We start from the raw sequence: 27,057 nt of genomic DNA on the forward strand, positions 1-27,057 counted from the left end.
GTTTGCTGTATATAGCAACTAGTAGAAATAATCTATAGGATCTACATCAACATGAGTAGAAATAAAAATTTTTTATTATGGAGTAACCTCCGCACAGCCTGGAATATTCTCAATATATCAAAATTCTTGACTCCACACAGTAAACATGGCTTCACTGATGTTTATTTACCCCAACTTTCCGAGGAGGTACTATAAAAACAACACGATTCTGAGTGAATTATTACCAGCTTTAAGCAGCCAATCAGACCTATGGTAATGGAACCTTAGGCAGTCGTTCCTTTTCTTTGCTACTAACCTAATCGATCAGATGAACAATGAAGAAATGGTGACTATCGTTAAAGATGGCGAGAAGCCTGTACGCAGGACGTCTAGACACAAGAGCACAGATGCAGAAAACACCAAAGCCGTGAGAACAAAGGTCGGAGAAACAGGCGACGATGAATATGGGTTTTTGGATTACCAAAATGTTGCCAAACTCAGACTAGGTAGATATGAGTTCAATACGTGGTATGGAAATTCGGCTCTTTTCACTAAACCTGTGCAAAATAGAGCAACCAATACACTGATGACCAAGCTAGCATTCAAGGAAAATCCACAAAACATGCAATCGTCACCAGCAAAAAAGTTTACTAAAACTGTAACAGAGACTAATCCTTGTTTTTTTAAAATTAGAGATAAGGAACCTTGGATTGGTACACTCTTTGTTTGCCCATTTTGTTTCAAGTATACCGATATTCAGATGGAATGGGAACATCATATGAACTGCTGTAAATTCAAGTCTAGTTTACCAGGCAAAGTCATGTATAACGATGGCCAGTTGATAGTACGAAAAGTTAAAGGCGTGGATCACAAGCTATTTTGTCAATGTATGTGCTTGATGGCAAAATTTTTTTTGGATAATAAATCTGTCTTCTATGATTTAGATTACTTTGACTTTTACATTGCGTATCAACTATTGGATAGACATGAAGTGCCAATGGGGTTTTATTCAAGAGAGCTACTTTCGTGGGAGTCAAACAACCTATCCTGCATTTGTGTGCTGCCCTGTTATCAAAATCGAAGATTAGGCACCAAATTAATTGATTTCTCATACAAATTATCGCATTATGAGCAACAGATCAGTGGACCAGAACGTCCTTTTTCTCCACTAGGCAAGCTTACGTATCTGAGATATTGGTGCCGCAACTTGGCTTTGAGTTTTGTTTACGGCTCATTATCAACTAAGAAACATGTGACTCTTCAGCTGATCAGTGAGACAACAGGATTTAGGACCGAGGACATCTTGTTTGCCTTTTCATTTCTTAATGTTTTATCTGATAATGGAATGAAAAATGCGAAAATGGATTACTATTTAGAAAAGTACAAATACAGTGATCACTACATTTTTGTGCAGGATGAAAAATACAGAGTTTATATTGACAAGCTAAAAATCAAAAAGTGGATAATGGAAAACAAAATTTCCAATAGTACGATAATGGATCCAAACTGTTTCATTTTTTACTGATTACAACCTTTTATTCTTTGAACAAACTTTGCAACTCTTCGAGCTTTCTTTTTCTTCTTTCTTCGTCGGAAATTGTCAATGCTTCGCCTAGTTGGTTCTTTCTTTCCTGAATTCCTAACATTCTTTCTTCGATGCTCCCTTCCATTATAAATCTGATCACTTTCACACTTTTAGACTGTCCCACTCGATGAAGTCGATCGATAGCCTGGAATTCAATAGCGTTGTTCCAATGCGGATCCATTAGAAAAGCTTTTGAGGCGATAGTCAAGTTTAAGCCAACACCACCAGCTTTCAAACTTAACAATAAAATGCACACTTTCTCTTCTCCATCAGGTAGAGTCTTATCAAACTCATTTAATACATGTTGCCTTTGTTCCAGATTTAATCTGCCATCAAATTTAAGGACTTTAAACTCTTCTGTATACTTTTCTAACTCATTGCCTATAATATCCAAAAAGCTTGTAAACTGGGAAAATACGATAATATGCTCTCCGGGAGATTCTTGTTTAATCTGCTCAAGATGAATTAGAAGTGCATTTATTTTAGAAGACTGCTCATTTGGAGTGAAGGGTCTGACAAAATAGTCCCTTGATGCTGAAGAGCCTAAACTTGTTTTCTGAGTCAGTAGTGAATCATTCACGTCTAAGTTGACCATATCTACGGCAGTTGGTTTCTTTTTACCAACAGTTCTGAAAAGTCGATTTCTGTTGATTGGTGTCCGACACATGGGACAAAACACTTCCTCTGCTTTCAGAAACTGGTTATCATCGGCACCAGTATCTATCTCCTCAGCGTTAGCTTCTTCATTGTCTTTTGGGTGTTTCAGTTGAAATTCAAAGTGTTCTGTCAGGCAACTTAAACAGAAGCAGTGTTTACAATCTGTTATTATACAAGTATCAATATTAACCATTTCTGTGCATATCGAACACTCTGTGTCTTCGAAGGTTGGATATAGTTTGTAAATTTCCTCTTTCAGCTCTTTGATCTTTTCAATAGGTAGCTTTTGTTGCTTTTCATTGGTCTCAATCATTTCCACCAGTGAAAGAATTTCATCATCAGCTTTTGTAGAGAGTTTTGGTTGCTTATCAACAGCAAGAGAGCTTGCCGGATCATCCATTGCCTCAGATTCACCTGTTTTAATCAAGTCAATATGACAGCAGACTTGCCTCAGTCTTAACAACTGGGTCAAAATAGAAGAATAATTTTTGAAGATCATTCCCGACTTAAAATTTTCGTTGAAAGAATTTACAGCTTTCTCTTTAAGCCACTCATATATTGCTCTTTCTCTTTTGTTGAATGATAACCTTTCAATGTTTACCTCTTTAGGAGGCAAAACAACCAAGTAGTTTCCATCCTTATCTTTTTGACTCTTTGTTCTGCGTAGAAGGATTGGATCAAGGATAGACTTTAGTAACTCAACAGCAACATCCACTTCTTTTCCCGTGTCAAAAGGTAACGAGATACACTGCTTCCACAAAGCATGATAACTCCAGGGTTTCAAATCTAGGAAGTGCACTAATGAAAATAAATCTTCCAACCTGTTTATAATAGGAGTACCAGTTAATATCCACCTTCTATCTGACCTTAGATTATATACTGCTTTTGCCGTTTTGGTGGTCCTATTTCTAATGTTGTGCCCTTCGTCCAAGATTATTCTAAGAAATTTAATAGAAAACAATCCATAGTTTTTAGAAGAAACCTCTGACTTACTGAACCTAGACCATTCAGACTGAATCATACCATAGGTAGTTAGGACAATAGTTGGTGCGTCTTTGCTACATAGTAGCTGCTTTAGGTTTCCAAGGGAATCTGAACCGTAATAAATAAAACATCGATGTATTTTTTGATCTTCAATTACTTTCATGAATTCTCTTTCCCATTGGGTCAATAATGCCATAGGCACGACAATCAATGTTGTACCGAAAGCAAAGTCCTTGCGTCTATTAATGTCGTCTAATGGTAATGAATCATATATTACATCTTTAGGATAAGATAAAATCAAAGAAAGGGTTGTGATTGTTTTACCTAGACCCATTTCATCTGCTAAAATGCCACCTTTACATGTAGACTTTAACAAAGGTCTTGTGAGAGAGCACGATCCTTTGTAAAGATTTAAATAAAACTCGTCAGGAAAATTAGGTTGGGATTCCAAATGCTGCAATCTAGCTGGTGGCTTTGGCCACTGATATTCTTTCCACAAAGGATTCAATGAATTTTCTAGAGATTTAAGCTGTTCGACCATAAAACTCCTTTCGCCATCCGTGTAAATTGTATTATTGATCCCAATCAGGTCATATTCCTTTTCACGATATAGCATCCAGCTCAAACCTTGTCTCTGATATGGTCTCAAGTCGATTTTAAAGTTGTTTGGGGTACTTTCAGGAAGAGATTGATGCAAATCATTCACTTCTGTACTCCTGTATAAATCTTTCACTTGGTTCAACGTAAGTCTAGCGTCATTAGCCGAGTCATCTCTATTGTTCCCATTATCATATGCATTATCATTCTCCTGATCAGGGTCATTTGAACCACTGAGCTCTTCGAGCTGCGCATTTTTGTGTAGCTCCTGAAATTCAGATTCATCATCACTATCACATTTTTGTAAAGAATCAATTTTCTTTTGCTCTCTGTCTTTTTCTTTCAAGGACTTAAGTCCTAGTTTTTGAAAAAGCTTCAATACCGCACTCTTTAAACGTGTACCTGCTTCAACATTACCACCAGCATGTTTCATTACTTTTAACTGTTCCAAATCAAACTCATCATTCAGATTGTCAGCTCCTTTTTCTACTTCAAAGATTTGCTGGGAGATGAAACAATCAGATCGTATAACAAAAGTATCTCCAGTGCTTAGCCTTTCACCCTCAACAAAAAATAATTTATTCTCAAAAACGATTGCAGATTCATCGATTAAAGGTCCAATAAACTCTGCTATATCTTCAGTAAGCCTACCCAATTCTCTGCGAAACTTGCTGTTTTCTGCTTGATGACTTACATATACCACATCGGATGCTGATGGTTTTGTAAAAATCAGCCTATTGTCAAGATAAATGGAATCTAAGCTATGTGCCGATCTTGTGCACCAACAAGACATATTCATTGTTCCTATGTATCTTTTCCAATAATTCGTTTCCTTTATAGCACTTGTATCATAAAATGGTGTTTCAATGTGATTCATTGATAAGGTTTGTATATTTGTACTAGCATCTGATTTGGGCCTTGCTTTACTAACCTTTTTAACTTTCGCTGTGAAATACCTAGAAGTTTCAGCTTTCTTATTAGGTTCGATCTGGTTTTTGCGACTGGTATACTCGTACTTTGCCTTTTTGTTAACTACCATACTTTCTTTTTCTCGAGGTTGTTTTGAGCTAGAGTGTTCCACTTTGTTGTTGCCCTCCGATTGTACTTTTTCATCTAATAGGTGGTTGCCGTTATCAAGAAATACATTTGTTGCATCTTGCAAAAGATTCGGAGAACTTTTGAATTTTTTGTATAGGAAATATATTGAAGATTCTGCAATATCAGTGAATAAGTACTTCATCTCTTCCTTGAATTTGAGAAACTGATCGTGATCCTTTTCAATACTCACATTGGATTTATAGCTTGGTGTATCAGACTGAGGGCTTGGAACATCCGAAGGGATAACAGTTTGCAAAGTATGATCAAAAAAATGCTTTGTAGTGTTTTTCTCGACCATTTATATCGTATCCTTTTGATCTTTGTCTACTAACTTTTTATGTTCAATTGCGTGTGGCAAAAGATGCGTTTTAATCAGATCAAGATTTTTTCATACATTTCATGGTCACAAAATTACGCGTTTGCTGAATACGCATTTGCGCTGTACTGACTATCTTACTTGAAATTATAATGGGTTAAAAGCTAGGAAAACGTACACAAAATGAGTATAAAAAACTTGAATAGGTAGGTAGCATCAACCAAAAATACAAAATAATAAAACACAACAGATAGATGCTGTGAAACGAACTGAAATTAAAGCATTAAAACACAACAAATCATAAAATAGCATAAAAGGAAAGAAGGAAGGAAAGCAACAAAATATGGTGTATATTGAATGCACTCTGCTGATACTAACTTGAATAAAAACCCTCTACTATATAAAAATCACCATTTGATAAGCAGACCCAAACCAGACACAAACCTTGCAGCAGATCACTGAGATCTTCTTCATCTAAAAAAAAATTACCTTGAAATTGAATTTTGACATTGTTATCCTCTCTTCTTTTTTTAATTTATAATGTTGTCAAGTTGAGAAAGCGGCTAATACCGCTCATGGTATTTAAGAAATTTTGCCTGAAGTTTCTAGAAGTCTTTTCATGTGAAAAGAGTTTCTAATTCGGCTAACGATACATCTTCAGGACTATCAATATCTTGATTCAAAAATCCAGATCTAACCGTTTCCAACCATTTGGCGCTTATAGATGGTTCAACCGAAGTATCAGACATTATGGAACTGGTGATGGCATTGACCGAATCATATATCGAGCCATTGTACGAACCAAGTACTACCGCTCTCAACGCAGCTACTGCGGCAGCGGCATTAGGTGTGTTGGCAAATGATTGTTTTCTTGGAACTCTTGGCGTAACTGCTGCTGCTGTTACAATTCTTTTGGGTTGATCTGTGGAATTACTTCCTAGTGAACTGGAGATAGAAGAATTCTGTCTTTGCTGATAACCTTGGTTTGATGAGGAGTTGGATTTGGACCTCTTATTGACAAAACTGATGGATTTTGATCTTTTACCAATACCGGATGGAATCCTCTCAGTGACAATATCGGACCCACGCCTATAATAGCCATGGTTTTCGTAAACACTGACCTCATTCTCATCACTATCATCGTCAAAATCTGTTTTTAGTGAATTGTACACATCGTCTTCATCATCAGAATCTGGGATAACGGTAAGGTATTGATTGCTTCTGCCTATGGAGAAATCACTCTTTATTGGATTAGGGGACTCAGCTGTGTCGAGGTTCTTCATCGGCATTGTAACATTTAAGGATGCTGTGACAGGAGCAACAGAATACGGAACTGACAGCTGTGGAATAGCAAAATCGATCGATCCATTACCAAATGGTGATGCTTTATCTAATTGTAAACCTGCAGGGGAAATAGATTGCACCGAAGACAAATCATGTGCTAAAGGAGACTGAGAACGTTTGGAACTAGAACCTCCGTCAACCCCAACTAATTTCGATTTAGAAAGAGAAATTAGATTAGAATCCGATTCAAAATCCGTTTGGTCGACAGACATAGCATCAGGGAGTGAACCATGTGTAGCATTGTTTACATCTTTCTTTCTCAGTTCTTCTATGATGCTTTGAACATAAGCAGGATATTCTGGAGCCAAGATTCCACGATATACGTACACCATTCTCTTTGGCGAAGAATCTGCCCAGTCTCTTGATAGGGCATAATGAATTGAGCAGTCACCTTTTTCAACCTTCTTGACATAAGCGTTCAGCTTAGCACTAACCAAATTAGAGGTTTTGGAAGAAAGCTTTGACATATCAGGATGTTTTTCGAGTAAGATATCACATATTTGCTTGACTGTCATACCTTTACTATCTGGGTCATGCTCAAATAGAATGACGAAAATAGCCAATAAAACATCATCATCGATCGATGTGTGAGTTTCAGGTTTTGGCCTTTCTCCCGTCAAAGGGACAGAAGTCGAGACACCACTTGCAAAATTAATTGTACGAGGGGTCTTCTTTTCCTTCTTTTCCTTCTTCTCTTTTTTCTCTTTTTTCTCAGACTTAAAATCTTTGATCTCTGATGCTTCATCTTTGACCTTTGGAGTGTGAGTTGGCGTTGGGGATGAGCTAGAAGGAGTTTCTGGAGAATCATCTGGAGAATCTTCCATGATATCAGAATGATCTGGTGAGTCATCCCCTTTATCAATGTCAGAGGTTTTGATGTTTTCAGCTAAAGTTGTCTTTGCTGTTGATGATGACAAAGATGGAGCTAAATTCTTTCCATTGCTACTCTCTGGAGAAGTTGGAACAGATTCATTGGTCATCTTGTCATTGTTGAAGTCTGACAGTTCTTCTGAGGAGGTGATTTGATCTTGAGACATGTTGAAATATAATACAAAAGGTTGCGAGGTGTGGAGGGGGATGTGTAAGCGTTGTTTAGTTTATCCAACAATGAGAGCGACTAGCAATCTCAAATCAATGAATGAACTGTTAAACGCAGTTGAAAAAAAAAGTTGCTTTTGAAATGTGGAGAGATATCCGTCTAAGTCCAAACAAATAATAATATCTGAATGATAGAACTCGGGCTCCAAATTTAACACCAATTTCAGAAGCTTGTAACTAAAGTTGATAAAATCAACAAAATTGTGATTGAAGATAAATCAATATGAAAGTTAATTGATTGTTGATTCTAAGTTAGTGATGCTCCAATTTCTCGATAGCAAACAGGTAACTTATATTTGATTTCCAGTTGAATTAAAGTGGATCAGCAGGAAATTTTGATTTTTGACTTTGAAAAATAAAAGAAAAATAGATTTAGAAAGATATTAGTATGTTGAACATATTGGAAAAATCTTGATGTATTATTAGAATAAAAGCGACTTACGTAATCAATAATAAAGTTGATTTGTGTTTGATTGTTATTGGTAGACTAATACTGTCTCAGAGATTGGTGCTTGATAATGTTAAATAACAATGAGTGCACAAAAAGACAGAGTGTATTTGAGAATGAATAACAAGCTTTGACTAGTTTTTTTCTAAAAATACTTGTAAGAATCAAGTATTTTTTCAGTATTAACAATTAAAGTAATGAACAATATAGCTTATCAAAAATGAAATAAAATAACAAATGAAATGAATAATCAACTTGAGTGAAAAAAAAGGATAGGAAGGTGTCTCAGAGTCTATGATATATTAATTCAATAAATATCAAATCAGACAAAATCCTACTCAGTTAAATGAAATGAGTAAAAAAAACCGATGTTTGACCAACTTGCCGCTAAGTTCTGGACAGACAGGAATAAAACAGGAACAACCGCTAAAGAAAAGAGTTTGTACCTTCAGTAATTGCTTACCGACTTTTCCTATAAGAACAACTTATTTAGCAAATGTAAAAACGAAAGGAACGTAAATGTAAAACGCAAATACAATCACACAATGCATACAAAGTTATGAAATTATAATAATAAAACCAATATACTCTATAGAGCGGCTCTTTACCGTGGTAGAGTCAGTGATAAGCCGTTTGCTTAGATAACTAGTAGTATCCCCCTGTTCAAAATTTCACGACCTTCCTCTTTAGGATTGTTTAGCCCCAATCGCGCATCCAAAAAGGAGGAAACGCAGTCACGGTGCATGGACCAAATTCAGAAGTGCCGCGTCTTCCGAAAGCAACGCGCAACCACCCCCACACCACACGCTGAAGAGCCAGATCAACAGCTAAGCGGTGTGAGGGTGGTAACAATCCGCTAAATGCGGAAATTGCAAAGATAACGATCGATGAGATACCGTCCATTTTCCGCAATAATTTTTTGTTTTTAATATGAATTCTTTCGATTTCTGTCACTTTTTTTACGCTCTTACGTCGCCACTACTGGTGACTGAATGGATTAAGAATGGGATGCCTTATATTTATTCTGGGACATATATGCACTTTCTAACTCTAATTGTTGTCACTATTATAAATGACCACTAGCATACTTTTTCATAAAACAATATGTATGCACTACCGTCACTTTCTCCCTTTTTACCCATAGTGTCGCTCACCTTTACCTTATCATCGTCGAATTTCACCCAAGTCCCGTTTTTCTTTACCTCTGAAATATAATGTCCTCCATCTAATGTACCATAATGTCGAACAATTCCGTATAAGCTATACTCCCACTCTCCCTCCTGTCCCCGAGTAGGAAACTTTTTGAGTTGTTGTCTTTCCTGTTCGTCTTGAATTTGCGGCCAGTACTGTTTCATGCTCATTTTCAGAGGTATATTTATCTTCGAGGTGTTTTTCACAAACGTGAGATTGGGGCCTGATGAAAGAGAAAATCTTTCAAGATGAACAATTAACACCGCCGGCAAGCGAGTGATTGTCAATTCCTTTTTTGTACTAAAACTCCCTTTACATCTTGGACATTTCCATGCATTGTCTCCACTTAGGATTTCAGGAGAAACAAAACTATCAATGCAGTCGTACAAATTCAATTCCTTTTTCTGACTAGGAACTGGGACAGAGAGCATATTGAATGGAATGTATGTTGTAGATGTTTTATGACAGTTGCCACATTCTAGCCTCGACGCATACTGACCCGCAAAAATTTCAATAATAGTCGAATAGTCTGTTTTCAAATACCTTTCCCACTCAATAGTAGATGCAAGCCTCATTGGCAAAATTTCTCTGTTAGCCTCGTCCTCATCTGTAATGGCAGGAAGTGACTCTTTATTTGCAGACCAGTTCAAATCCTCGTGGATCGTATCAAGAATGAAATGGAGAAACTCTGCTGAGTCTTGCTGGTAACAATTGTTGAATGCAGAATTAACCGAGCCTACCACTTTCTTGAAATTTTTCGGATTAGTTGCCACATGTTTGAGCGTGTTTGCCAGCATTGTTTTTGCCAAAGTTTGATATTCTTTTGTCAGTTTTCCCCGAGAACCCAATTTAGAATCCTTGGCAACAAATTTGAGATAAATGTCCTGCAAAAGATAGTTTGTTAGCTCTTTTGTTCCCATCATACACTGCAAAGAGGCATTCATATAGCATGAGTTCCCTAGATTATACAACCCGGAAACAAGAAAGGGTGATTTGTTAGGAGAGGCAGATCGAACAGGGGTATTCACCGAAGAAACCTGTAGCACTGGAGTATTGTTAGATCTATGCACAATAGGGGAAGACGACGACGTTGAAGGAGCCACCTTAACGGTGGGTCTGAACACTGGTGATGGTGATGGTGATCTTGTTCTTGTTAAAGGCGATGAAATAGGCACCAACATTGTTGGCTGAGGTAATTGCTGTTTGGAAAGACCACCACCAAACTTAGAAGTCAGATGTGAGCTAGGAAGAGTAGGGAATAATCCCGTAGGCGACGGTGACCTTGATAGGAATGGCTTGGTATGAACATAATTTTGCTGAAGATTGGGTATGTCATTCATTGTCATTGGAGATTTAGGTAAGGCTTGTTGAGTGGTATGATGCCGTGTGGCTTGATTGTTCATGAAATACACCCACTCATCAAAACCACCGTCTAAAGTGATTGGCTTTCTCTTGAGTCTATACTTTGAGTCATGATTTTTTTCGTCCAATATGGCGATAAAACGAAGTATGTCCTGTGCCAGCTTCGCATGGATTGAGGACTGATCAATAATTATTACCAATTCGTATTGGGCAATGTTCATGAAAATCTCCCTCTCTTTGAACGTGCTCAACAAGAGTGAGTGATCGATAACGTCTTGAACGGTGTATTGCGGCTTGACGGATAGGGGATCGATGTTGATAATGTTTGTGAATAGCGAGATGTGATCCGATTTGAAAGAAGGTGATGGACGATAATCAATTAATAATACGCTGCTGTCAAATTTGTGGTATGTATCCATCAGTGTATCGACATCTATGAACTTTTTCATCGAATACAAGTCTAGCAACTTCATATCGGGATCGTTTGTAGGCGACGGAGATATTGAACGAGGCCGGTCTGGGATCGCCGTGGGTCTTATAGGTGTCGGGATGGCAATATTCGAAGGAATGATTTGCGGCGGCAGCGGAGAGGAGCTTGAAGGCGTCAAGTTTTCTATGAGTTTGGACTTCTCTATGAGGGGGTTGCCGCCATTGAGTAACGTGTTGAATCTCGACTCGATGTTGGACTGGAAAGACAGCCGTGCGGATTTGGCGATAAAGTCCTTGACACTCTTATAGTACCACAGGTTGTCGTTGATGATCTTGTCGAGTTGTCTGAAGTCTTCCCAATACAACCCGTTTGCTTGGATCTGGCTCTCCTTCAGATGGTGGTCCAAAAGCTGTCTCGCAGCCGTGAAATCACAATACGCCTCCTTCATGTTCTCCAGCCCCACGCTGTCCATCGACGACTCCGACGCCAACCGCATGAACCCCATGAAGCGAGTAATCAACTGCTGAATAAAACTGATTGCCGTCGGCGGGCTTTGCAAGTCCGAACTGCTATTGTGTATTCTCTCGAGAGCCTTTTCGTTGAGGGAGGTGAACACGAAGTCCACACTTTTAATCTGCTGCTGTAGCGACGCATGGGCCACGTTTGTGTTTGGCATCTCCATGGCGTGAGACTTATTCTTTCCTCCAGTGTCTCTCCCTGCGGTCTACGCCTCCTTATACCTTATGCCCTACCATAGTCTCGACATGTTCCACCTGTGCTGTTCCCGCCACCAGCCCCTCTGGTGAAACATGTGTCCTTCTTTTGCAAATTCCCTTCTTCGGAAGGCGGGCGCGCTTATCTCATTTTCTCTAGTGGAGACCACTATCTAGTTATAGAAAAACTATTTATATAATGGGGAAGCCCGGCTACTCGTCGTCCCAGTTAAAGTCTTCCTCGTCGTCGTCCTCACCGACGGTTGTGCTCTTCTCGAGAAGCTCTCTGCGCTTCTTCTCGTCCTGCATGATCTGGTCCTTTTTGCCGAAATACACCTTCCAGAAGTCTGCGTCGCTGATCTTTTTCTGCTCCACCTTGTTGGTGCCCTTGTCGGCGTCCTTGTCGGTGTCCGTTTTCTCGTCCTTATCCGACTCTTCTTTTGCCAGTGGCTTCGCCTCCGACTCCTTTGCGTCGCATATCTTTTTGTACACGGCCATCAAGTGAAGAGAGTCGTTGCTGAGAAGCTCCTTTGCCTCGGCGTGCTGTTCGTCAGACACCTTGTAGTCTTCGAACTCGCCACTCTCCACAGCCTTGAGATATATGGACGAGTCGCTTTGTAGTTCGTGGACCTGGCTCTCTGCACGTGTGCCTGCGCTGATACCCTTTGGCAAGCTGAAAAGCAGCTCCGTCTTCTTCTCCTGCGACAAAACGGCTTCTGGAGAGTCGCCAGCAATTAATCCGGTCAACTGCTTCCCCCACCCGGACCAGTTCCAGGCACCAGCAGAGACTTGCTTTGCACCCTCATCTGCAGCAGGGCTGGCAGCACCCTGGCCCACTTGGCTCTTGAAGAAAGTGCCTATCTGGCCACCGAGTTGTTGGGCATAGTTTATCGTGAGGTTCTCAATTTTCTCCAAATCGCTGTCTAGATCATCCAAAACTTTAGTAGTGTTCTCTCCTGCCTTGGACATGAGCTCGCCACCGCGTTGTTTCAACAAGTCCAAGTCCTCCTTCTTCACGTACTCGTCGAACTTCAAGTTTTTGGTCAGCTCGTTGACGTTGACGTTGACGTTCGAGAGCTGGGGCAACTTGACGTCTTTCCATTGCTTCTGTAGCTCAGGCAGTCTTTCCGCAACAATCCCAGAAATCTTGGTAAATCCGCTGAGCGTAGAGTCCTGGATCGTCGAATACGCCTTATCGACACCCGTCTCCAATGACGTGACAAGCTCGTCCGTTTTTTCATCGTGCGCCACGGATTCTGGGCCTGCAGCCGTCTGGGCCTCTCTCGAAAGTGTGTTCTCAATTGCTTCTGGATCCATTGCGGTCTAGTAGTCTTCCTGTTCGAAACAGCCAACACCTGAGCCCTCTCCTGTTCCGTCGACTCAGCCCTCTCCTGACAGCATGCTGTGTCTCCATCCAAATAAATTAATTAATTGTACTCCACCAGCCGGGAGAAAATCTAGAGTTGAGCTTACGTAAACGCACGATAATTTTTTGTAGGCTTACTATCCCTAACATGAATCGGACAGAAAGTGGGGCTGGAAGGATGGCTACTGTTGTTGGCTGCTCTTTTGAACTTCGGGGAAGCGATCAGACAGCAGGCTACAATAGAAAACATGTCTTCCCTTACGCTGATTCCACCGGTGCGCTACAATAAGGTGCAATCGACGCTTTGTCGAGGAGGGCGGCCAACCTTGCAGAACTTGCTATTTTTGGAGACGTTTCACTTGAACACGATCATCTCTTTGACACCACAATCCATCTACAATGAGGATACAGAGAGCAGCAAGAATATTATCGAGCTTATTGAGGCTAGGGGCATCAACTATGTGCACTTTGCTACAGACTCGTCGGCTAAAGATAAGGGAAAAAACAGGGAGATTCCTATTACACACGAACAAGTGACGCAGATACTCGAGATCATTCTACGAAAAGACAGCGGAAACACGTACTTGCATTGCACAAACGGTGGCCAGATAACGAGCTTGGTTGTGGCATGTTTGCGGAAAGTCCAGCTGTGGTCCAACGTGAGCATCTTTGACGAGTTTATTTGCTACAGTTCGAGCGCCAATCACAACGACCGGATCTTTGTGGAAGAGTTTGTACCCAGGTTGAAGGTCCCGAAGAAGTCAGACCGAATGGCATGGCTTTGGAATGGGTTGAACGAGAATGTCATCATCAACCACCCATGCTTAAAGCAGGTGGAGTTTGTAAGCTGCCCGTGAGTATATGTTGCACACCTCGTACTATAACAATATATTGAACACAATAGGGAGTAGTGCTTGTACAGGTCTATCTATACCATTTAGGATGGTGTCAAAACAAGAGGCCGGCCGCCATGTCGACGTTCCACCCACATTGTTGCAACGCGTTCATTGCCGAAGTTTTATCAAAGCCCATTTCCGTCAAGCTGTTCAACTTGTTCTGCTGGTCTGGCGTCAACGAGGCCGAGGTTGGCATTGGCAGTGCCGGACGCTCGCTGGGCTTGGCCTGCGGCTGAACATATGGTGTCTTTGCGGTGGTGCCTGGTGGAGCGCCGCTTATGTCGATGCCGTCCGGGTGTATATCGTTTTCCTTTTGTAGCTTATTGACTTCCCACTCGTTCAGGAACTCGACAAAGGTGCCGTCCACGAAAAGCCCATTTTTCTCGAGGTCGATTTTGATTCTAAACCGCTTCATCCAGTCCAAGCCGATCAAGAGCCCAACACCGCCGATGTCCAAGACGGTCAAGCTTGTGGCGCACGTCTGGCCGCCGATGACCATGGGCACCGAGTGGATTCTGCCGTCACTCTGTTTTTGGCCCACGCCTCGGGCCTGCATCTTGAACCTGCGGTCAACTAAGTGGTTCAAGTCGCATCTCTCGCAGAGCTGCGGCGTGATCAACGACCGCTGGGCGCCTGTGTCGATGAACGCCGGGATCTGGTGGCCATTCAGCGAGATCTTCACGTAGAGCATTGTCACGTCGGCAAAGAACTCCGGGTTCTCTTCGTAAGCCTGGTTGAGGTTGTTTGCCACCGGATCGAAGGGCATCACGACGATGAGGTCGTTGGCACAAATGTTCGACTGCTCAAGTGTGGTCGCTCTCGATGGTGAGAGCTGGACGTACTTGTGCATCAACGTCTGGTGTGTCGGTGGCAATCCGGTCTCCGCCTCCACGTACGCCGCCATGTCGGCCAGAGTCATCGAGGGAGGGAGATCTGCGGAAAAGAACTTTGAGTCGTAGCTGAATGTGAGTTGCATGCGTCTATGGCAAGAGATGTAGGTCCTTTCCTGAGGGAGAAACTGCCAAGGGCAAAGGCCACAAGGAAAGTGTTTCTGATCTGGGAATGAGATCCATATCACCATTTTGCCACCTTCCCGATCGGGCAGCCGAGAGGGCGTTAGCAGGACAAGGCCGGCAGGCGTGTGTTCGGCAGGGAAGGGTGTTTGTTCGTGTCGGTTATTTACACATAAAGGTATACAGATACATAAGGGGCTGTCTGCTGGGACTACTCCACGGGAGCAAGCATTGTCAGCGTTCTCGAGCTGAGCAACATCCGCTTGGTGGGCTCGCTCTGCACGGGGCTGCCGACCTCGACGACGTCGTCCAGCACCAAGTTGACCAGGTCGTCGAAGCCAACCAACGTTCCCTCGAAGACATGCTGGTCCCGGAGGAACGCTCTGAGTCTCTTGCCGATGCACTGGTCGATGAGCTCGAGTGGGAGTGTCATTGCTTCTGCCGCGGTCGCCGTGCCTGGCGATGTCTCTTTTTCGAGCTTCTGCTGCACTGTTTCCTGTGTGTCTGCCATAATGTGCCTGTGCGTCTGTGTGTCTGTGTACGGCCCACCCAGCCCCCCTACGTTCCCTTCTGCTCTTTCCGCCGTCCTATTTCTCTTCATCCTCCTCCTTCTCCCTTTCTGCCCGAACCTGAAAGTGCTGAGCTCACCACCCGCGCCTGCGTTTTCCCACTTCACTCGCCGTCGTGCCGGCTCGCAGGAGCACAAGATGACAAGCAGGGAGACGGGAGAAGAGAAGGGCAGGAGGAGGAAAGAGGGAGGCGGTTTCTCAGGCAACAACTAGAACCACCGGAGCGTCGAAAAAGAGAGTATGTCACGACCACAACACCTCTGTATCCGCCCATTGAACGTGCCGGACATCGCCCAAGTGCTCGGCCTCGAAATGCAGGGTTTCCCATCGCACGAACGTGCATCGGCGTTGCGTATAGAGTACCGGTTGACGGTGTGTCCCGAGCTCTGCAGCGGGTTGTTTGTGAGAGAGTTTGACACGGAGGCGGTGAACGCGAAGGAGCTTCCCGACCACAGCACGATCAAGAAGGAGACGCTTATCGGGCATGTGATTGGAACGAAGATGGTGTCGGAGGCGATCACCGACGAGTCGATGCTTGTGCCTTCGTCGTTTGTGCCTGTGTTCTGCAACAAGGACGGCACGTTGAAGGATCAGTACAAGACGGCCGAGCTGAAGGAGCTCGAGAAGACCGAGAAGGCCGAGACGACGAAGGCGACGGCAGAGACGGCGGCCGAGGGCCCACCGAAGGGACACATCTACCCGCTGGGCCACCAGGACTCCGGCAGGACAATTGGCATTCATAGTGTCGTTGTCCACCCGGACTACCGAGGCAAGAAGCTCGCCTCTCTCTTGCTCAAGGACTACCTACAGAAAATGAATCAGCAGTACGTCGCCGATAACGTTTCCCTCCTCTGTCTCGAGAAGCTCGTTGCGTTCTATTCCGGCGTCGGCTTTGCAGACAAGGGCGTCAGCGCATGCAAGTTTGCCGGTGAGGAGTGGCACGACATGGCGCTGACTCTTGACCACGACGAAGACGAAGAGGAATGAGCCCACCTCAGTCTCCGCCTCCCAGCCGCACTCCCCGTATCGACCGTCACTACTATTCACCTACCCTCTCTCCTCTCTCCACTAGCCGTTGCAATGACAACAATGACGCCTCTCGTTCTCCACAGGAACCTTTTTATTACCCTTACCCTACTACTCCCCTATCTTACTACTACTATTACCACCATCTACCTTTACCACGTTATATAATTAACTGCCGTCTTACGTAATCAGGAACATGAATCGCATAACTTTTTGAAGAGCAAAGGAGCAAAAAAAATGTTATCGTGAAAAAAAAAAGATCTTTTCCTCCTAGCTGTTTCCGTCACTTTCATTCACTATTTCTCTGCACCTACTCCCCTATCACTCCAATTAACTATGGCTGTTGTAACATACACACGAGAAGCTGCTGCGGAAATCACCCCTGCGGCGCAGAAAAAGGCGCCTGCAACTAGCCACTCCCCGGAAGAGCTAGAAGCTTTCCTCAACTCCACGCAGAAGGAAAAGGAGGAGCGCAAACTGGCTCGTGCAGACGCACACAAGCTGGCGACACTGGCCGCCAGAGATGGGAAGCTCATGGAGCTTCAGAGAGAAGAATCCGTCGGAGAGAGTGGGAAGCGTGCTATCGGCTACCAGATCATGAAAAATAAGGGTCTCACGGCAAAGAGAAAGAAGGACAACAGAAATGCCAGAGTTAAAAAGAGAAAGAAGTACGATATCGCAAAGAAGAAACTGAAGTCTGTGAGAGCAGTCTACACAGGACAGCAAGGCCCTTATGTCGGTGAGCTGACAGGTATCAGTAAAAAGATCTCTCGTTCGGTGAAGCTGAACTGATTGATCCAAAGTTCTGCTGAAATTTCTTTGCTAAGCTATATAACATATAAATACAAATTCGATCAATCAATTTATCACCGTAAAACTCGCAGTACTTCCTCTCGAAGTTTTGCCGTATCTGTTTCTTCCCATTCCTGGAAACTCAACTCCAAAAAGCGCTTCATACGTTCTTCACTATCTCGTATTATGCACAACTCTTCCTCACCAAGTTGTGAGAACTCACTCAGATGTATTCCCCCTGTTGAACCATGTCGAGAATATATTGCGCCTTCTCAACAATTTTCATATCTACGCCACTTTGTCTTCCGCAGTGAAGTTCATGAAGATTCGGCGATACCTTCCACGAGCTTACAAAAAGTTGATCTTGAACGTCTTGAGATTTTCTAGCAACACCTTCATATGGTAGAAGTAAATACGTTTGTCCATACCCATCATGTCACCGTGAAAAATCTCTTTCATATGGGAATTGACAATAGCAATTGGATATCCCTCGCCTCAATTAAGGAAACAAATGATCACTCCTCCAAGCAATTCAGGCCCATCATTAATATCCGTACCCTTGCCAAATTCATCAATCAATACAAGTGAATCTACAGTACTTTGACAGATGCATCTATTCATCTGTTCACAATCTTTCAAAAAAGTGCTCTGAGTCTCGTTCATACTATCCATCATTCACTCTAGTCAAGATGCTCTTGAAAAGAGAAAGCATCCCACTCCTAGTGGGAATCATAGAACCAATTTGCACCAAGTATACTGTTACTCGAACTTGTGTCAAAATAGTCAAATTCCACTATAATTAGGGCTTGTGATCACCACTACTCTCGACTTGTCAAAAATTAACTCATTGTGTATGAAATTGGATTTTTCAATCAATGAGTGGAAAGATCCCTTGATATCAATCATTAGAACTTTCCCATCTTCCTTGTCAATGATCATTGGCTTAATGAATTTGTTCTCAAACGAAACTTTTGGAAAAAACATCATCACATTTATATGCCCTATAAGTGGATACGAAATTGGCAATCTGTTTGAAAGTGGCATGATTTTACTCTTCAACTTATACGGTATCTCAAATTCCTTGTATTTGTTAAGTGAATAAAAATCCCAATATTTACTATCTATTTCAAGCATCATATCGTTTTTATAGTAGTTAGTTGTTAGCATTCAAAATACCAATTGACAATGGCTCTAACAATTGTAACTCGCATAAAGAGGGATCAAAGAAGCAGCCATAGTAATTTTTTCTACAAGATAATCAATTATAAGAGTTGAATCGATGTGGTTAGAAGCGTTGGAATCGTCTTCTACTTCTTGAGGCACCGCAAACCGTTGTTCAAATTCTCACACTCAACATTTGTATTTAACATTTCATTATGAGACCTTTTTTTGCTTAAAGCTCCCCAAGTGTGATGGAGTTCGTTATTAGACACTTGTTATAGCATTTAGTTCTTTGAAGTTCAGTATAAAACAATATAGTTTGAGCTTCAGCTTCTCAGTCAGAATCAGAAACGCCAGAAAGTTAAGATAGGTGAAGAGCCTTTCTGCAATTATCTCAATTTCAACAAAAGGAAAAAAGTATAATTCTCAACAGTTCAAAGTAGAATATCCTGATTTTCTTGACTCAAATAATCATTTTCCTCTACTCTGAAGCTCACGTGTACCTACATAAAATGATTGTAATGGAAAGGAACAGAGTTTGGCTAAACCGAAGAAGTTAGGTTAAGCTCGCCCGAAAATACAAACTCCGAGAATCGCTTCAAGTTACGTAAAGAAGCCGCAACCGCAACATGAATCTGCAAAAGGGGAATCCTTAATTCCCTATCTTGAACGTATACATCCAAAACATATAAGGTTGTGAAGTTGAGAAGTGCAAATATATTTTGGCTAGTAGTACTCTACCTTGAACTAGTTCAAGTTTTTTCTGGTGGGTATTTGTAGTGAAATTTATTGACCAAATGCCATTCGAACCCTTAAATTGCTTTGCGGTTCCACAGAACACTACCGCATCAAAAGCATTTTCTTTTAGTCCTTGTAATGAAAACAGAAATTTTTTAAGTTCCAATATTGGCTTGCATAATAAACAACCAACTGGTATGATGAAGGCATCTGCAGGACCAATCCTGGGGAATATGGTAACTAATATTTGTCCTGCTAGAGTTAAAGGTGAATTTGAATTGGATGTTCTGAATCAAGATCTAGTCGATAATTTATTACCCACGACTAACATACGGCTTAATGGTAACAATCAAAATATGGCCGTTTCAACTCAACTGTCTTCTGTTCGTTTGACAAAAATTTCACGTGTGTTAATTGTAACTTGTTCCAATGTAGAAGCGTTGAAGCTTATAATCCAGTGCAGTTTTGATCCTGCAGCCATTGTAATTCAAAAACTTTCGATCGATAACGTTGGAAATGTGCTTGTATTGGGATGGTATGACATCCGACATATATCATTACATTTGGAGTTTTTACAGAAGATAATACCGTCATACAACATATCTAATTTTTCGTTTAGTCATATAGCCGAAGATTCTAAGTTGAGTCAAATCGTTTGCATGCCTAAACTTAATTATTTTGAGGACATTTATGACACTATTTATTTGTATGTCCATTCTCAGCATCAAAATGATTATGATCCTTTTGAATTTCAAAATGACATATACTTTCAGTTGTCAAAATTTGGAGCGTTGTACGAGATTAGTGTGATCAACGAGGGCTTTGTTTGTTACAAATGTAAATTTTACAATATCAGAACACCTTTTTTAATAAGAAAGTTACATACGATAAAAATCAGAGATTTAAAAACTATGATATTTCAGACTCTGATAGAAACAAACGAGTATGTGACTCTGAATATGAATAGAAGAGCTGACTGGAAATCCTGCCAAAATATAATGCCACATTATGACATATTAGGAGAAGAATGGAAAAAATACCAGTTTTTAAAGCACAGGCGTTTGGGATCGATTCCTTTCAACAATAATGAGATCAAAAATGAAAACAAGATTAACATAGCCAAAATACTCTCGGGAGAAGATAAACGAGTAACATTAATGATCAAAAATATTCCCAATAAGGTCAAACATGAGGAGTTGAAAGACTTCATCGACGCAACTAATTTTGGAGATTACCAATTTTTATGTATGATATGCACCACCTTCCTTGGCACTTCTTAGAAAACTTATACTAACATTCACTGTTGAAGATTTACGTATCGATTTTGAAAACCACTGCAATGTTGGGTATGCTTTTGTATCCTTCAAAGACCCCCTGAACATTATCCCCTTTTATCAAAGGAGGCATGAAAAAAAATGGAAAAAGTTCAATTCAGAAAAAGTTTGTCAGCTTGCATACGCTAAAGTTCAAGGTATGAGCAATTTGATCTACAAATTTAAGGATTCAAAAGTTATGTCAAATAATCCTAATTACCGTCCAAGAATATACCATACTGATGGCGCTTTCATAGGGCAAGAAATGCCTTTCCCGAATTAGTGTAGCTAAATTATTCCGATATAATGTTTAGTTATTCCCATTCTATAACAAATCTGTATCTAAATGCATCCTATTATTGAAGTTACACCATCCTCTACCGATCACAAAATTGTATATCTTATACTCAAAGCCTCTCGGTCTCTTCGTTGCTTGAATCATCTGAGTCTGAATTCTCAAGTTCCATATTTTTGCATTTTTTCAAAAAGTCAATCATTGACTGCGTATCAACAGAAGCATTCACGAACTCAACAGGAACATGATTTTGACTATGTGCTTTTGACGCAAACCTACCACTATTATGCTCAGTAACAAAGCGAATATCCACATCATCATCTGCTGGTTTCATAGTTGCTAGTTCGTTCCAACTAAATAATAAAGACTCTGTGCTTCTCTGAAATGGGTTGATATCAATGAGATACATTTTTTTGAGTGGCTTGGGTATATAAACATCAAAAACAAAACTATTGCAATCAAACTTACCCATGAGAACGTCGTCGAAAAACATGAATATTTTCTCCATTATTTCCTCTTTGATTTCATCAAGGAAAGAGTAGTAGTTAAGATCTCTTTGAGATATGGCGATCAGTTGTCTATCTCTAACAAAGCAGCGAAATTCTGTAGAAGGATTTATGTCTACCCACTTACGCAAAATTAGTTCTAGCTCAAATTTTGGAGGATTGGCTTTATCGTAATCAGTGGTCTCATCGAAGGCATGGTACATGTCATGATTCACGTAGTCAGATGACTTGAGAAGAAGAAAGAGATCGGAGGTCGAAAAACATTTCATGTTTCGTCCTGTCATTATCCAAGTTGAATCTTGAGGTGCTGACCAATTTAGTTTAGGGGCAACACTACCAAAAGATTTGATGGTTTCTTTGAGTTCGTTATGGAAAGATTTGAAGTGTTCAGTTGGATCCGAATTCATCTTTTCACTATTTTTCAAAATCCCGGCGTCACTCTCTTCCCAGTCACTATACTCATTATCACTGTTGGGTTTTGCATCCTGGAAAAGTACCGAGTCTTTTTTGTTCTCTTTCGGAAGCTCTATTCCGTCGCTTTCCAAGTAAGCAACGAATTCTTTCGGTAATGGTTTGAAAATGGCAGCATCTGAGATGGTATACTTTCCAAATTTTGCGTACCAGCTAGAAAAACTGCAATACAGCACATCTTCTACTGTTACCGGTATAACGACGAAATGCCCGTCTGTCATTATTTCTTGTTCAAGATGCCAGAAAAAATGAGGTTTGCCCTTCGATTGTGAGGAAATTAGGCTTTTCTTAAGACACTTGAACAGAAAGAGAGCTAGGGAAATCAATCGCGTTGCACAGTCGCCGCCCGTTAAGATTTTTTTTCAACACATTTGTTCTCTGGTTCATGCTGGAATTTACTTCTGAGACAAAAGGACTTAGGCTTGGACTTCACAGGATTATCACTGGAAGCGTACAACGAGTTCAACAAGAGTATGTCTGCCGCAGTAGCCCCATCAAACGCAAAGTTCAAGAATAAGGAAAAACCCCAAGAAGTTCGAAAGGCAAACATCACTGCTGCAAAAGCGGTGGCGGACGCCATCAGAACCTCTTTGGGTCCTAAAGGTATGGATAAGATGATAAAAACCAAAACTGGAGACGTGATTATTTCCAATGATGGTCATACTATCTTAAAACACATGGCTGTTCTACATCCTGCAGCCAAGATGCTTGTTGATTTGTCAGGTGCCCAAGATGTCGAGGCGGGAGATGGCACCACGTCTGTTGTTGTTATTACAGGTGCCTTGTTAGGGGCAGCTCAGAACTTACTTGACAAAGGTATTCATCCAACAATTATCTCCGAATCTTTCCAGAGGGCAGCACAAAGATCAAGTGAAATCTTCCTAGACATGTCGCACGAGATTTCTCTCGACGAAAGAGAGTCTTTGATTAAAGCCGCTAATACCTCGCTTTCATCCAAGATTGTAGCTCAACATTCTGGTCTCCTAGGTCCAATAGCAGTTGATGCTGTGCTCAAAGTCACCAAGAAGGATGCACACAATGTTGATTTGAATGATATAAGACTCGTTAAGAAAGTTGGAGGTACTATTGATGATACTGAAATGATCGATGGTGTCGTCCTTACCCAGACTGCTGTCAAAAGTGCAGGTGGACCAATGAGAATGGAAAAGGCGAGAATAGGTTTAGTTCAGTTTCAGTTGTCTCCTCCAAAACCAGACATGGAGAACAATATTGTTGTTAACGACTATAGGCAAATGGACAAAATCTTGAAAGAAGAAAGAGCCTACATCTTGAACATTTGCAAACAAATCAAGAAGGCTAAATGTAATGTTTTGTTAATTCAAAAATCGATATTGAGAGATGCGGTTAATGATTTGGCTCTCCACTTTTTATCCAAATTGAATATCATGGTTGTGAAAGATATTGAAAGAGACGATATTGAATTTATCTCAAAGTCATTGGGCTGTAAGCCAATTGCAGATATTGCATCTTTCAGTGAAAGTAGACTTGCATCAGCTGACCTAATTGAAGAAGTTGAATCTTCCGGTTCTAAGATTATCAAGATTACCGGCATCAAGAACGTTACTCACCCGACCGTGTCTGTGGTTTGTAGGGGTGCAAATAATCAAGTCTTAGATGAAGCAGAAAGATCCTTACATGATGCTTTGTGTGTTATAAGATGCTTGGTCAAAGTGAGGGCCTTGATTGCAGGAGGTGGTGCACCGGAAATTGAAGTTTCAAGAACTCTTTTAAAGGAAGCCCATAAGCTCTCGGGTGTGGAACAGTTGTGCTTGACTGAATTTGCGAATGCATTGGAAGTCATTCCTACCACTTTGGCTGAAAATGCTGGCCTGAATCCAATTGAAATAGTTACAGATTTGAGGAATAAGCATGAAAACGGAGAAAGAGAAGCAGGTATTAGTGTGAGAAGATCTGGTGCAACAAACACATACTCTGAGCACGTATTACAGCCCGTTCTCGTGAATACAAGTGCCATTACTTTAGCTGCTGAAACCGTCAAATCTATTCTTAGAATTGATGACATTGCAATCAGCCGTTAACCGCAATATGTAGATGTGTATATACATTCTTTTTTTCTATGTACAACAGAAATAAGTGACTTCCTATCTGAATCCAGACGGCTAGCTGTTGGCCAACAATTAGTTCACTACGAGAAACACTATACCTTAGGAATGAGAGATATCAGGGTCTTAAAGCAATAATTTAAACTGGTTCAACATATCTAAGACAGAAAATTATCAATATTTGCACCAAGTTGACTATAGGCATCGAAGCCTTCTTTGGTGTCATTACCGACCTGGCTTACTTTTTGAGCTTAAAGTCTCCAACAGATTATTATGCTTTCAGTTATTGCTCAAAAGCTTCATCCCGAAAAGCTTCATCCCGAAAAGCCTATTTCTGGTCAACAGTAACATTTTTAAACATTTACCCAATTCATATTAAAGAAGCCCCGAGGCCGAAGAATAAGGTCTACGTCTATATAACTATTATTATATGCTATATTTCGAAAGGTACTGCTTGAAGACATCGACTATGGCATTCTCTACCGAGGCAAATTTATAGTCTGATGCTTTTTTAACGGTGGCGGAAATGTCGTATTTGGGACATAATTCTGCGATCAAGTCATCAGCACTGTCGTAATCACCTTTGGCAATCTTTCCACGAAGTTCAGGGAAATTATCGTTCAATATGTTAAGGACTTTCTGTGCAATCAAAGGAGCACCAACGACAAACAACCTTTCATTTTCAAGCTCCTTGTTCTCAAGGGGTAAAATATGGAATTCGGCGATATCTGGGGCGCTTATAGCTAATACTGGTGACATCGTTTGTGGACCTGTAGCAGCTGGATCTATGTGAGTGATTTCACTCAACATATTGTTCGAGACATTCAATTGTTTGTTCAAAGAGTTGTCGAAAACTTGAGGACCTAATACAAAAGGTGGATTCACAGTTGCTAACTTGAAGCTTGGTTTCTCATCTTCACAAAATTTCCATGCAGCCTGTTCAGCATATTTTTTTGAAACCGAATATGCATCAAGCCAGGTTTTTACGTCTTCCCAATTCATTGGATTCCACGATTTATTTGTAATAACTACTCCTTTAGGTTCATTTCCCTGTTCCGTGAGAGCTGCATAGGACGAGGTGATCACAACATTGGTTACTTGTGGAGCATACAATTTGATAGCATTGAGAATGCTTAGGGTACCATTGAGAGCAGGTGCAAGGTACCCAGCCTCGAATGATTTTGCAGAATCAGGAGTCACCGGAGATGCAGTATGTATAACATACTTGATCTCTGGATGCTTTTTTAGCAACTCATCAAAGGCATCTTTGGCTGCAATATCAGCAACAACTTCAAAAGAGAGTTTTGCACTTGGATACTTCCCTTTGAAGTTATTTAGAAGAAAAGCTGATTTTTCTTCGGACCTGGTTGTTCCAATGACCTCATATTTTCGTTGCAAGAGCTTATCGATAACATGTTGAGCAAGAAAACCGGTTGATCCAGTCACCAATACAGTTGAATCCATCATTCTTGCTTGGGTAAAACTGACACACTATAGGTTTAGAATGCTTTCGACAGGTTGCTAATTGCCATTATTGTACTAGGGAATAAAGCCCCTTTTTATACGCCTTGCTCGGACTTTTCAATCAATGTTAACAATAGTCAGGTCCCGCGTTTCTCAAAGACATTAGTAAGCGAGTCAACAGCTCAACCGAATAACTTGGTTACTTTTACACAGTAGCAAATACATTCTATTACTGTGATTGGCTAAGATCGAAGAAAAGAATACTTACAAATTGTAAATACAAAAAAGAGACTAAGAAAAGCTGTATTTTGACAAATACTGCTTGTAGACATCAACTACTGACTTTTCTAAACTAATCAGCTTATAGTCAGAAGCCTTTTTAAGGGTGCTGGAGACGTCATATTTGGGACAAGACCTTGCAATCACATCATCTACACTACTGTAATCCCCCCTTGCGATTTTACCGTGGAGCTCAGGGAAATTGTCGTTCAAAATGTTAAGAACTGCTTGTGCGATCAAAGGAGAAGAAACAATAAACTCTCTTTCGCTCTCAAGCTCCTTGTTTTCCAATGGTAAAACATGGAACTCAGCAACATCTCTGACGTCTACTGCTAGAAGAGCAAATTTGTCTTGCGGAGCTGTAGAGGTTGGGTCTAAATGAGTGATCTTGTTCAAAAACTCGTTGGAAGTATTCAACACTTTTTCGACGGAGCTATCGAACAACTGGGGACCCAAAACCATTGGTGGGTTAACGGTTGCTAGATTGTAAGCTGGCTTTTCTTCCTCGTAGAACTTTCTTGCAGCCCTTTCTGCATAAGTCTTTGAGGCACTATAGGCTTCGTTTTCATTTTTCACCTCTTCCCACTTAATTGGGTTCCATGACTCGTTTGTATGAATTTCAGTCTTGAAGGCATCGCCCAATTGTTTCACTGCCGCAAAAGACGAGGTAATAACGACATTTGTGACCTGTGGCGCATACTTCTTGATTGCGTTGAGAATGTTTAAAGTTCCGTGGAGAGCAGGGTTCAAGTAGGCTTCGTCGAAAGGCTTGTTAAGACCATATGAAAATGGTGATGCAGTGTGCAACACGTACTTGATTTCAGGGTGGTTCTTCAAAACCTCGTCAAAGGCATCATCTGCCGCGATGTCTGCAACCACTTCAAAGGTGAGATTGCCCTCTGGATACTTCTTTTTGAACTCTTCCAATATGGGAGAGTATCTTGCTTCCGATCTGGCTGTGCCGATAACTCTGTACTTTCTCTTCAAGAGTTTATCAACAACATGTTGTGCAATGAAGCCGGTGGCCCCGGTAACTAGTACGGTTGACTCTGACATAATGTTTCTTTAGGATGTGGAGGCAAGATCTCTCTCTAATCAAACAAGCCAAAGAACTCATTAAAGTTTCTTTGTGAAGGACAGTTGATGACAAATGTTCCTCTTTTATACTCTCGCTTATCGAGGAGCATGTGTGGCTTATCGCGGAAACAAACTCGGTGTAGCCGCAATCTCTAAGCAGAAACCACCATTGTGGTTTGCATGTGCGTCTGAAACGTCAGTTACT

The 27,057-nt window shown here is 41.1% G+C and overlaps 15 protein-coding genes across 15 annotated transcripts; 6 read left to right on the forward strand and 9 right to left on the reverse strand.

Moving 5' to 3' along the window:
• Positions 1–442: 442 nt before the first annotated feature.
• Positions 443–1,321, forward strand: PICMEDRAFT_21700 (hypothetical protein; the record flags this gene model as incomplete). Its single annotated transcript, XM_019162217.1, has 2 exons — positions 443–538; positions 626–1,321. Coding segments are annotated over 2 exons (792 nt in total), but the record flags the coding sequence as incomplete, so codon positions are not given.
• Positions 1,256–5,205, reverse strand: PICMEDRAFT_14513 (hypothetical protein). Its single transcript, XM_019160409.1, has one exon. It carries the CDS (start codon positions 5,196–5,198, stop codon positions 1,515–1,517), a length of 3,684 nt encoding a protein of 1,227 aa, XP_019020122.1. The 5' UTR covers positions 5,199–5,205; the 3' UTR covers positions 1,256–1,514.
• Positions 5,206–5,833: 628 nt separating this feature from the next.
• Positions 5,834–7,597, reverse strand: PICMEDRAFT_70593 (hypothetical protein; the record flags this gene model as incomplete). The annotated part of the gene is made up of 1 exon (XM_019163684.1): positions 5,834–7,597. One exon carries the CDS (start codon positions 7,595–7,597, stop codon positions 5,834–5,836), a length of 1,764 nt encoding a protein of 587 aa, XP_019020123.1.
• A 1,101-nt stretch (positions 7,598–8,698) lies between these two features.
• Positions 8,699–9,097, reverse strand: PICMEDRAFT_90206 (hypothetical protein). Its single transcript, XM_019165056.1, has one exon. The coding sequence runs from the start codon at positions 9,007–9,009 to the stop codon at positions 8,803–8,805; it is 207 nt and encodes a 68-aa protein (XP_019020124.1). The 5' UTR covers positions 9,010–9,097; the 3' UTR covers positions 8,699–8,802.
• Positions 9,098–9,191: 94 nt separating this feature from the next.
• Positions 9,192–11,144, reverse strand: PICMEDRAFT_19512 (hypothetical protein; the record flags this gene model as incomplete). The annotated part of the gene is made up of 1 exon (XM_019162125.1): positions 9,192–11,144. A coding segment is annotated over one exon (1,953 nt), but the record flags the coding sequence as incomplete, so codon positions are not given.
• Positions 11,145–12,015: 871 nt separating this feature from the next.
• Positions 12,016–13,119, reverse strand: PICMEDRAFT_57141 (hypothetical protein; the record flags this gene model as incomplete). Its single annotated transcript, XM_019163217.1, has 1 exon — positions 12,016–13,119. One exon carries the CDS (start codon positions 13,117–13,119, stop codon positions 12,016–12,018), a length of 1,104 nt encoding a protein of 367 aa, XP_019020126.1.
• A 306-nt stretch (positions 13,120–13,425) lies between these two features.
• Positions 13,426–13,950, forward strand: PICMEDRAFT_25727 (hypothetical protein; the record flags this gene model as incomplete). The annotated part of the gene is made up of 1 exon (XM_019162410.1): positions 13,426–13,950. A coding segment is annotated over one exon (525 nt), but the record flags the coding sequence as incomplete, so codon positions are not given.
• A 1,936-nt stretch (positions 13,951–15,886) lies between these two features.
• PICMEDRAFT_28899 (hypothetical protein) lies at positions 15,887–16,633 on the forward strand (the record flags this gene model as incomplete). Its single annotated transcript, XM_019162563.1, has 2 exons — positions 15,887–16,204; positions 16,334–16,633. The coding sequence occupies 2 exons, from the start codon at positions 15,887–15,889 to the stop codon at positions 16,631–16,633; spliced, it is 618 nt and encodes a 205-aa protein (XP_019020128.1).
• Positions 16,634–16,996: 363 nt separating this feature from the next.
• Positions 16,997–17,694, forward strand: PICMEDRAFT_14519 (hypothetical protein). Its single transcript, XM_019160410.1, has one exon. It carries the CDS (start codon positions 17,009–17,011, stop codon positions 17,462–17,464), a length of 456 nt encoding a protein of 151 aa, XP_019020129.1. The 5' UTR covers positions 16,997–17,008; the 3' UTR covers positions 17,465–17,694.
• Positions 17,695–17,744: 50 nt separating this feature from the next.
• On the reverse strand, positions 17,745–18,601 carry PICMEDRAFT_75628 (hypothetical protein; the record flags this gene model as incomplete). The annotated part of the gene is made up of 2 exons (XM_019164939.1): positions 17,745–17,958; positions 18,259–18,601. 2 exons carry the CDS (start codon positions 18,599–18,601, stop codon positions 17,813–17,815), a joined length of 489 nt encoding a protein of 162 aa, XP_019020130.1. The 3' UTR covers positions 17,745–17,812.
• Positions 18,602–20,520: 1,919 nt separating this feature from the next.
• Positions 20,521–20,959, forward strand: PICMEDRAFT_28574 (hypothetical protein; the record flags this gene model as incomplete). Its single annotated transcript, XM_019162547.1, has 2 exons — positions 20,521–20,608; positions 20,673–20,959. 2 exons carry the CDS (start codon positions 20,521–20,523, stop codon positions 20,957–20,959), a joined length of 375 nt encoding a protein of 124 aa, XP_019020131.1.
• Positions 20,960–21,083: 124 nt separating this feature from the next.
• On the reverse strand, positions 21,084–22,169 carry PICMEDRAFT_70602 (hypothetical protein; the record flags this gene model as incomplete). The annotated part of the gene is made up of 1 exon (XM_019163685.1): positions 21,084–22,169. One exon carries the CDS (start codon positions 22,167–22,169, stop codon positions 21,084–21,086), a length of 1,086 nt encoding a protein of 361 aa, XP_019020132.1.
• A 206-nt stretch (positions 22,170–22,375) lies between these two features.
• PICMEDRAFT_14521 (hypothetical protein) lies at positions 22,376–24,085 on the forward strand. Its single transcript, XM_019160411.1, has one exon. The coding sequence runs from the start codon at positions 22,422–22,424 to the stop codon at positions 24,006–24,008; it is 1,587 nt and encodes a 528-aa protein (XP_019020133.1). The 5' UTR covers positions 22,376–22,421; the 3' UTR covers positions 24,009–24,085.
• Positions 24,086–24,290: 205 nt separating this feature from the next.
• On the reverse strand, positions 24,291–25,634 carry PICMEDRAFT_14522 (hypothetical protein). Its single transcript, XM_019160412.1, has one exon. It carries the CDS (start codon positions 25,497–25,499, stop codon positions 24,459–24,461), a length of 1,041 nt encoding a protein of 346 aa, XP_019020134.1. The 5' UTR covers positions 25,500–25,634; the 3' UTR covers positions 24,291–24,458.
• Positions 25,635–25,787: 153 nt separating this feature from the next.
• Positions 25,788–26,831, reverse strand: PICMEDRAFT_9519 (hypothetical protein; the record flags this gene model as incomplete). Its single annotated transcript, XM_019165098.1, has 1 exon — positions 25,788–26,831. One exon carries the CDS (start codon positions 26,829–26,831, stop codon positions 25,788–25,790), a length of 1,044 nt encoding a protein of 347 aa, XP_019020135.1.
• Positions 26,832–27,057: the final 226 nt, after the last annotated feature.

This window comes from Pichia membranifaciens (assembly GCF_001661235.1).
Source record: "Pichia membranifaciens NRRL Y-2026 unplaced genomic scaffold PICMEscaffold_1, whole genome shotgun sequence".
NCBI classification, from domain to species: Eukaryota; Fungi; Ascomycota; class Pichiomycetes; order Pichiales; family Pichiaceae; genus Pichia; species Pichia membranifaciens.